The 11,097-nt window shown below is 28.7% G+C and overlaps 1 protein-coding gene across 1 annotated transcript in view; it reads right to left on the bottom strand.

Moving 5' to 3' along the window:
• Positions 1-11,089: 11,089 nt before the first annotated feature.
• The window catches only part of LOC104824520 (3-oxoacyl-[acyl-carrier-protein] synthase II, chloroplastic), a 3,491-nt gene continuing 3,483 nt past the window's right edge, over positions 11,090-11,097 (bottom strand). Inside the window, exon 13 of the mRNA XM_010556624.2 lies at positions 11,090-11,097. This exon is cut by the window's right edge and continues 46 nt beyond it. Within this exon, the coding sequence (XP_010554926.2) occupies positions 11,090-11,097 (8 nt within the window).

Here is an 11,097-nt window from a genome sequence, read left to right as displayed (position 1 = left end):
TTTTTTTTTTTTTTTTTTTTTTGAGATCTCAGCCGATTGGGATCGGATACATGCGGAAAGAGCAAATCTATTTTATGCCCTCTGACGTGGCACCCCACTAGATGCCTTGTACTTGTGGGTCCCATTCTTTTTTTTTTTTAATTTCTCTTAGGTATTGATTGTATATTTATCGCATTATTAACTTTGTATTAAAGGGAGAATATTCAAAAACAGAGCAAATACAGTTTTATAACTCTTATCTCAAAGTAAATCTCGGAAAGAGCAAATCTATTTTATGCCCTCTGACGTGGCACCCCACTAGATGCCTTGTACTTGTGGGTCCCATTCTTTTTTTTTTTTAATTTCTCTTAGGTATTGATTGTATATTTATCGCATTATTAACTTTGTATTAAAGGGAGAATATTCAAAAACAGAGCAAATACAGTTTTATAACTCTTATCTCAAAGTAAATCTCGGAACATGAAAACTGTTATTTGAATAAAAAATTTATATCTAAACGGTCGAAAATTAGAGATAAGTTTCGGATTAATTTTTATATACTGCTTATTGTATATAAATTATTTTAAAAAAAACTAAAAAGATTATATATTCGACCACTTAGATAAAAAAAATACGATATAAAATACTATTGTTATAGTTTTATAATCTCACTAACCATTGAATATGAACCTGTGACGTATTTGGATACATAAAATGTACTTTCTAGCATATCATAAATCTAGTGCGACATTATCAAGGAAAACAGATTAATTACTGTTGTAACTCTTTAAACACCTAAATTTTAAGGATTTACTAGAGCACTTTGTATCTAATGCCAATAACAGTGATGAAAAATCTCGAATATTAGTTTGATTTTGTTTGGTTATTTTAAGATTTAGATTTATCGATTTTAGAATAATTATATTTGTTTAATTTTATGTCGGGTTAAATTTCTTTTCAATGCGGCTTTCAAATTCAAAAAATTTATATGCTAAAATGATTTTTTACTTTTTCTGGTTTTCATATTTCGTTCGGATTAGATTAGTTTGAATTAATTAAAAAAATCATTATTGATCTGTTTTTGAGAATTTGTCTAATATACAAATTTATTTGGATTGGTTAAATAAATGAAAATGAAATGGTCACCTCATTTTATGCAGTGTGATAGTATATTAGTAATATAAGATTGAACAATTCAAGCTTAGCCCTCGTCTTTGATATATGAAACCGATTATTATCACAGTATCAAAATCTACATAGGATTTAAAAAAATGTCAAACGTTAATATTATTTAGGGAAGAAGGGGCATAATTTTTCTCAGGAAAAATTAAATTTGACGATATTTTCTAGCTAATTAAAATATTAAAAGTTCAAAGGAAATTAGGATTAGGTTTGGCGGATGGTGTAAAGATTTAGGTAACTAATCCAACTTTAGTTCTTAAAAAAATTTAAAATTAAGTTAACACGAAAAGTGGTCCCACTTTTTTATTTTTTAATGTCGAGATTCTTTGTTACAGCTTCTGTAATATTTAAAAACAATTAAAGTTTATATGAGGGCAAAGAAAGCAATTAAAATTTATTTGATCAAGGACAATTAAACTGTTAACAACAAACTTTTTATATAAGTTAATATTATATATGGATATTTCTATTTTAGTTTAGTTTATTTTAAAAAAATTATATATTCAATTTTTATATCGAATTTTATATCGATTCAAATTCTAATATAACTAAATTAAAATTTTTCAATAAATAACTGTTTATTTGGTATAAAAAATATTGTTTTCAATTTGATTTGGATTACTAATGTATATTATTTCGTCGAATTGGATTTAGTTTTATACGAGAGTTCTGAAATATCACCTGAAAATAAAACATCAATAAGGTTAGTGAAGACATCGGAAATAGGTAAGCTTTTTTTTTTAATAAAAAAATTATAAATAATTTTCTTGCTTTAATAATATTCCTTTTCATACGCAATGGTTCTCCCACTAGCCGCAAAAGCAGGAGAACTTCACATGTTTTACAGAGCTACGGACATCATTATACTCCAATTAAAGCTAAGCCTCATGTGTAATAATTAGTTTTTTTCTGGGAATAATAATTAATTTTCCATTAAACTTAATAATTGGGGAAAAGAACTTCAACGTATTGTTTTATTCTAATTCATTTTTTTTATATTTCTTTTCAAAGTGCTTTACAATTAATCTAGACAGGAGTAGTTCCCGACTTTCAGCTCTACGTATATGAAAATGCTTTTGGACCTTCCAATTTCAAAACAATATTTTATTTTTATAAATATTTCTTATTCTAAGGAAACATGTATTAATCAAACTTAGAGAAACTATAAAAAAAATGTTCAACGTTGATGGATATTCTGTGGGTCTAACATTATTCCCTCAAATTTAAAATAAAAATAAATTTCATCAATGATTTTTTCTTAAGGTATTATTCTTTGGTCATTTGAAGTCAACATGTCAAGAAAATTATCGCTCCACACATCAACATTAGCGCTTATATTTCTCTTTAACATAACAAATTGCAAGTCTTTGAAAGAAGAGAGAGAAATAAAATGAAACTAACAAAGCTAAATAATTGGGTTATCCGAAATTTAATTAGAGTTTTATATACAAATTAAATTATAAAAATTTATTTCCCGAACCTCTCTTATGAAAATTTATAGGTAAAAGCCAAAGCGTTCATTTGCCTATATTTCGTTAGCATTATGCAAAGGTTTTGGCTCGAGTGTGTTACATAGAGAGAGAGGAGGAAGAAATCTTCCCTGTCGGAAAGACTCTGGCAGAAGTAGATGGTCTCTAAGGGTAAATATGTCTTTTTATCCTTTGCTGGTTGATAAATTAACGAGGGGGGAAAGGATCGTTTTGTAAGCTCTGGTGTATAAAAGATGGGTTTGGGGAAGAAGCTTCACTTTCCTTTTGCGAGTTTCTTGGAGCTACTATAGACGTACGCACGCAAATATTATACATTATATACGTATACGTGTGTAGACAGATAGATACACAGGAGTCTGTGCACGTGAGTGTAAGTGCCCGTGCACGTGAGGAGTTGCAGATGATGTCGGGAGGGGCAAACTCAAGATTCCGACCGAGTCTTCGGGTTTTGCCAAATGGGTTTTGCTTGGTGAGTGGCTCTGCCTTCTCCGGTTTGGCTTCTGTCTACTGCCATTCTCCCATCTTGTCTCTTCGTACGGACTCTGTCTATCTGTTATTACGTAACCCAAAACCAACATTTTCTATTTTTTCTTTATTTTTTATGCAGTAAAATTGATCGATGAATTATCGAAGTGATTACTAAACTTTTCTTATATGGAATGTAGAGACAATTTTGGAGGAGAAACTATAGGATATCACTCTATCTACAAAGAAGTAGATAATGATTTAGATTTTTTTTTTAAATCAATTTAGTAAAAATGGTATTCTATTGTTCAAATGGTGTACATGTATATATAATATGTATGTATTCTAGAAAATAGATTTTAAATTTAAAGTTTTATAAAATAAATAAGAATTTGATTATTAGATTGCATGCTTTTGTTTTTCATAATAATATTTGTTTCCAATTTATATGGTCAATCAACATAAACTATTAACTTTTTTTTAACATTGTTTTCTGTTATTTTTGGTCTATAATCTTTTCTTTATTAGAGACGTATCAACATGTGATATAGTATATTATTTCTCTTTGATATAAATAATGACACTGACTGAAATATTTTAAAACTATATGTAAATTTGAACCCTTAATTATATAACACTTTAATACGTGTGAAACTATCATAAATATTATCTTCTTTTAAAACTATGTATATCAAAATAATTTTCAATAAAATATTACTCAGAGAGATTTTAAGGGGGGAAACCTAAGAAAGGCTATTTACGTACGTGTTTATGAATTCGTTATAAATAAAACTCTTTCAACGACAGATTCTAGAAATTGTATTTTCCAATGTTACGTGGAAGATATTCTTGTCTATGTACTAACATTTGACATGTTTAAATAATAACTCGTCATCATTTCATCATAATGGTTTCCAATGATACTGAGAAAATAAAATATATCTAACATCTAGCATGAGGCATGCACATAATTGATTCCCTTACATGAAAATATGATGATGATGATGATGATGATGTGAGACATGTCATGTCGAAACACTATACATCTGGCGATAAAATTTATATCACTGCAAATTTCCATTCGCGTGAGGCCAAACTCTGTCGAGTGAGTTATAGCTTTCATGAATGTGAGTTCATTTTTGTCCACAAAGAACATCTCACAAAAGTAAATCGTACAGTTGCGGTGTGTGTATATATGTGGTGAATACCAAAATCTGCATATATATACATATATATATATATATAATAAATGAATGAATATATAAATACATACATATATATATGTACATATACTAATTATTTTTATAATGCTATTTTTTAAAATATGGGAAAACATGTGGCTCTTGGTAACAAGTATATGATTGGATAAAATTATAATAGACGGTCAACCTCGATTGCTCCAGTATCGAGAGACAGCTGCACATGTGAGTGATTGCGGACACACATAGCTACATACATTTCATTTACTTACAATTTACAAATATAATTGTTTTAATTTATTTATATAAGATTTATTTATTTTATTTAAATATTTTGGTATTCCGTTTAAAGAGTTTCGGATGTAAAACATTTTCTTTTGAAAGATTACTTCTGTTTCAGTGCATGGATGAAATGTTGGATGGATGAAATGTTGTGAATAATCTAGTTATATATTTTCTGTAAAAAAATAAAAATTTCAAAATAATTGAATTTTATATTTTCTTTATATATTGGTTATTTTAATATAAAAATTATGGTAATAATATATAAACTCATAATTGCTAATTTAAGTAATGATTTTAAACATCCAATTATTTAATCTGAATTGTTAATTTTTATTCATTAAGAATCAAAATTTATCAAATAGAATTGAATTGATTGCGGCACACGTGCATATGTGACATATGCTCTGTGTAAGATCATATGATTTACCTTCTAAATCTAAATTGGCGGTAGATTAGCAATTTGATGATCATGAGTAGGAGTAATCATCTTAATTTATATAATTTTAATTAAGTACATAGTTAAACTATTGAGACAATTTCTTGTTGAATATAATAAAGATAATGAATAGACCCTAGCTAGTGCCTTTTAATTATAAATTTCTTATAAAAATATGAATCACCCGCTTCATACACTATCTCAAATCATATATATGTATATATATAGTAGTGTGCTTTAATGGATGGAATCTTAAAACAAAACAAAAACGAAAAAACCTAGGAAACATATATAGAACAATGAAATGTTATAAATTAACGATAAATCTCCACTTTTTTTTAAATGATATAATTACTATATTCCAATATATGACCGGAAATGAACTATGCATGGCATGGTAAAATTAAAATGCATGTTTTTCATAAAAACTCGCACTTGAAAATATACTATATGCACACATATATATATAAATAGGGTTATATATGAACACCATTTCATGTCCAACATATATATATATATTATATACTATACGAACTAACTAATACATATGAACATAAATGATTGACACTATATATAAAACTTGTAATCTTCATGGCTAATCATCAGCATGATTTTCACAAACATACAAAAGTATACATTACATGTTTCGATATGAACTATTACAAAATTTCATTCAGATTCAATTAACTATTATATCTTTTCAGATAATGATTCTATATTGGATATATGAACCTTGGCTAGCCTAGGAACAACCAAACCAATTAACTATTAAAACACGAAATCAAGTGAACTTAGTTCTGATGCAACGAGAGAGAGAGAGAGAGAGAGAGAGAGAGAGAGAGAGAGAGAGAGAGAGAGAGAGAGAGAGAGAGAGAGGACATGCAATTAAGTTCGGTTAGGAAACCGAGTAAATAAAGCGGAGATTGTGCGACAAGACCCAACTACCGTGGCTTGTCAGTCATCAACAAAGAATCTTACTGTCACATTTACACATCGTTTCTCCAATATCTTTATTTTTTGATAGCAGACAAATTTCTTTTTTTTTTAAACAAATTAAAAATGTGATTCTTTTTTTTTAATCTGCAAAATTAAGTTGAGAACCCTAAAATTAATGGAAGGGGGGGAAAAGACTGTCTGCCACATGCAGTGGTTTTCCTTATACCTTCAGGACATAACATGTTTCTCATGAAATATACTGTTTTGTAACCAATGTGATTTAATATTAGAATAGTCGTCGCATATAATACGTATGCAAGATTACGATTCTTTCATGTTTTGGGGTTTGTGGATTGAATGAATCACAAGACTTGGCTACTATTCGCCGTTTATAATCTAACATAAAGAAATGGGCTTATAAAAAAAATTATTTCAAATGTAATATGAGATTAGAATAATCCATTTCTGTTATTTTTCGGGTTTAGGTTTATGGTTTCAGAAAAAAAAAATATATATCATCGATTTTATATCGTGTTTCTATTCGGTTTATAATGTGTTTGGGTTCTCGTTCTACCCGAAATTAAAGATATTTATATCTTAAAAACATCTTCATTTTCATTATGTTTTCTGTAATTATTTTTTATAATCGTCGTTATTTTTTTGCCAGTCTGTCGTTTGAGTTTATGCATACATAGGTCTGAACCCAAAAAGAAAAAAAAAATTATATTCCCGGATTTTCTAGAGATTATTTTTTAAGAAAATTTACAATTTTATCTTTAATTAAAAACATCTAGCTAACGTCAGTAATAATATCGTGAATATGATATAAATCCATTTCTCTATTTATCTTTCACATTTTTCAAAAATTATTTTACCAAAAAAAAATTACGAAAAAAAATGTAAAACGTTATTTATTTAGGAATGGAGGGAGAACAATAAAATTGATGCAATTAGCTCAATGAAAAAATAGATAGAAGAATGCATAATAATGGAAGAATGATAGATAAAATACTAAGGGTTCGATATTTGCTGTCTTCAAGAAACGGATATTGATAATATTCAAAACCCTAAAAACCCACGTAGCTTAGACTCAACATGGAGGGAGTACGACGGTCGAAATGATTAAGCAATAAATTAATCACTAAAATATAGAATCAATTTAACACACGAAATTATGCAAATATATATATGTTACCGTGTGTAATGTGTATGCGTGTGTGCATATGCTATGCTATGTCATGGAGGAGCATGGGAACAAACGGAATGATTCTGTGTATGGATATTCCATGGCGAGTGGCGTTAGACATGCAAATGGAATGATCCCATGTTAGGTATGCACATGGCATCACTCGACATGCCACCGGTTCCGCTTTCTCACATTCATTATTACTTATTTAATTAGTACTTTTTATTTTTTGTTTATGGTTAATCGCCACTCATTTAAGTTCGTTAAAAATAATTAAATCCATTTTTATTTGATTGTTTCGAATGACTAATTAATTACCTTTTGTGAAAAAAATATTGTAATTAGTGTATTCTTAATAAAAGTTATTTATAGATCCGTTAAAAAAATTCATGTAATATTTAAATTAAAGAAAAATGATGTAAATCAATTTTCCAAATAATAACGTCGAATAATGTATTTTTTAAATAAAACTCATTATGATTCATATTCCACCAAAAGAAACATATCTTGAGAATTTAGCATTTCATTGGGCATTATACCTATGTTTGATTGGATACTACTAAAGTTTTTCAACAATTTGGTGGTATATATTCGATTGTTAACTAATTAGGAAAATTCAATTAAATAATTTGAACACACAAAAAATATATATTTGGGTTCATTCAGATCAATTTGGATGTTTTTTTGAAAAATATTGCTTTATTTTTGAAATATTTTCGGAATTGATTTGTTATTTTTTTTTATGTAAAGATAAAAAGAGAGATGGATTTACATAATATTCACGATATTATTATTTTGATTGAAACATTCACCGACCAATGCGGCGTCGTTTGCACTTGCCCTACAACATTTGCTTGGCATTCAATCTACTTCGAACAAAATTATATATATCAGATGATGCATTTATTGTTCTCTGTGTTTCTGTCTGGTTTTGTAATAATCTCACAAAAGTCTGCATTTTTTTTACATTTCTTTTATATATATATTTCAATGTCTGTCTCATTATTTCTCTCTATATGGAAAAGATGGTGATTCCGGCTTCACTTCGCTTTTTTTTTTTAAAAAAAAATCGGATTTAGGATTTTAAAATATTGAAAATCTATATCAGATTATGTACAGTTGCCAGCAAAATCTAACGAGTTCAAACTATGTGCACTTGTATGCGTGCAGTTTTAACTTTTATGTTAATTATAATTTTAAATATGATATACAAGTGTAAAAAAGATTTTATTTTGATTGAGTTACCATAAATAAATTTTCACTTAAGTATATATATCGATGATTTTCAAAATAAATAAAAAAAGATAGATATGAAAATAGATCAATCATAGACAAAACAATAAATTGAACGAGTCCGTAGAAAAGGATCGGTCGGTGTTTGATGAATAGAATCCACTAAGGTCCTTTGTCACCAGGTGTCCTCTATGTGCTTTCTTTCGCTTCTCTCTCTCTCTCTCTTTTTATTTGTGTAATTATTGTTTTATTCCAAATAAAAAATACAACCCAAAAAAATACAAATAATTTCTGAAACTAAGAAAATTTGTTTTATAGTCAAAATTATGGAACAAAAAATTTTGGTATTTTTTGGGAACCATACCATTCAAAATTTTCGAATAGTATATTTTTTTATAGAATCGAATTTTTTGGAACCAAATCGAACGAACTAAATTTTATAAAATTTCTGAAAAACTATTTTTTTTTAAGAAAATCTATATTTTTTTAATAAAAACCGATAATAGAAATAAACCGAACCGAATAATATATGAGTACTAATTTGATACAAATTTTAAAATACCGAATAAATTGTTTATGAACTAAACCAGTAAAATTCTAAATCGAATCCCTAAATATCACCCTTAGACAGAACCGTGGCTTCTGGTCAGAATGTTGTTCTCAAACAAAAGATTTAACATAAATTTTGTAAACCCTAAAAATCCAAATATAAACATAACCAAACTCTCATCCACCCTAATTATCGACACTTGGAAGTCTAAAAGCATATTTGATGAAATAAGCAATCTTTATTACGTTATTTAAAATTTGCATGCATAAAAGTTGTTTTTGTCGAACTAACATTATAAGACATTTAATGCTTATAGAATGATACATTTATATTATTCGATTTATTTCTAGGAATGTACAATATTTTTCCAATTTTTGTTTTCGTTATGGTATGTTCACTAGTTTATATCTATGTTGACCGTTTAATATTATCTTAATAAAATAAGCCACATGTCATCCACTAACATTAACCAAAAAAAAAAAACTAGATTCTTCTTTCGGTGTTGTTGCAAGAAACAATTTAAATGCTGCCTTCAATATCTAATGCCCCCACTAATGTTCAATCAAAGTCAGTTTTATACGGAATAAAATTTGTTGCTGACATTAGGAATTAGGAATGTTTATATAAAAAAAAATCTTTAATTTCATGGGTCAAGGCCTCAATAACATCACCCTGCTAAGTAGGGGTGGCCATTTCGGGTTTCGGTTCGGTTTTTGATTCGGTTATTTCGGGTTCGGTTATTTCGGTTATAAAAAAATCATACCCAAACGGTTATATAGATTTAATCGGTTCGGTTCAGTTCGGTTTCAGTTCGGTTCGGTTCGGTTTTTGCACAATAAAATTATAACCAAACGGTTATATTTTTCGATTTATTCGGTTCGGTTTTAGATCGGTTCGGTTCGGTTATGATATATTTTTTTAAAAAAATTATTAATCTTACATAAATTTAAAAATATCTATTTAAATAAATGCACAAAATGATTAATCATGTAAATTAAAATTATAAAAAAATCTAAAAACTTCAATAATTAGGATAAAAATTAAAAACATTATATTTTATGGTTTATTGGTGTGAAATATATAAGGTTAAAAGTGAAGTATAAAAAAATAATACTAATAATAATGAAGATAAAAATTAAAATATTAAAAAAACTCAATAACCGTTCGGTTAACCGCGGTTATTCGGTTATTAACCGAACCGAACCGAACCCGAACAGTTATTCAACTTCCTCAACCGTTCGGTTATTAAGCAAATAACCGAACCAAACCGAACCACTCTTATTCGGTTATTCGGGGCCACCTCTAGTTGCTTTCTTTTGACTCAACTAGTTACTGCTAAGGCCCATTACATTGCCCAATATCTTAAAAGTTTGCCAAAAATATACCTTTGAATTATGGAAAAAAACAATCTTCCCCTGATTTATAAAGTGAAAGCAAAGAGCCTTCATCCCAAAATAGTCAGAATCAGGCTATGATCAGTCACAGGTTCACTCAGATTAGGCAATTTTGATTGTATTGCAAGTTAAAATGGCGGAAGAAGGACCAATAGAAAGGGCTCAAAGAGATTTCAACAAGAAGAAACCAAAATGAAACATGAAGAAGCTCAAAGAACAAATCTCACAGCAACCAACTCTGTCATCCTCTAGTTTGGTCTTAAAGCAAATGCTTCAATGGCAAGATTTTTCCAACCATCGGAAGAAGTTTCCTCATCTCTCGTCGTTCTGTTCGTATCCCAAAACGGACGTAAAACTTGCGAAATACGGGAACTTCTTGTACAGTCTGCATGACAGAAGCAAGATGTTGATCTATATATCATATTCCTGAAATCATCAGTCTTGGTATGTTTTCTCATCGTCGGTCTAATTATCATATATTGATCCAAAGTTTCAAAATAACAAATATGTTAAGCTCAAGAATATGTCTCTTGTAAACTATTCACTATTCATTCATTCTTCTAATGAAAGGGGGAAAAAGTCCCATTAAGGGAATGGAGAATAAACTGAGGAAGATTGCATGTACCTTACGGCTGAGTTATACAGGCAGAGCTGGAGCACAAGCATGGACTTTCACTTCACTTGTAAGGCGCAAATATGATGGAAGAGTTGTGGCCACCAAACCCAAAAGAATTTGACAATGCCGCCTTAACGTTTAACCGC

This window comes from Tarenaya hassleriana, unplaced genomic scaffold (assembly GCF_000463585.1).
Source record: "Tarenaya hassleriana unplaced genomic scaffold, ASM46358v1 Cleome1, whole genome shotgun sequence".
In the NCBI taxonomy this organism is placed as follows: Eukaryota; Viridiplantae; Streptophyta; class Magnoliopsida; order Brassicales; family Cleomaceae; genus Tarenaya; species Tarenaya hassleriana.
This window is presented reverse-complemented; position numbering and strand designations above follow the sequence as displayed.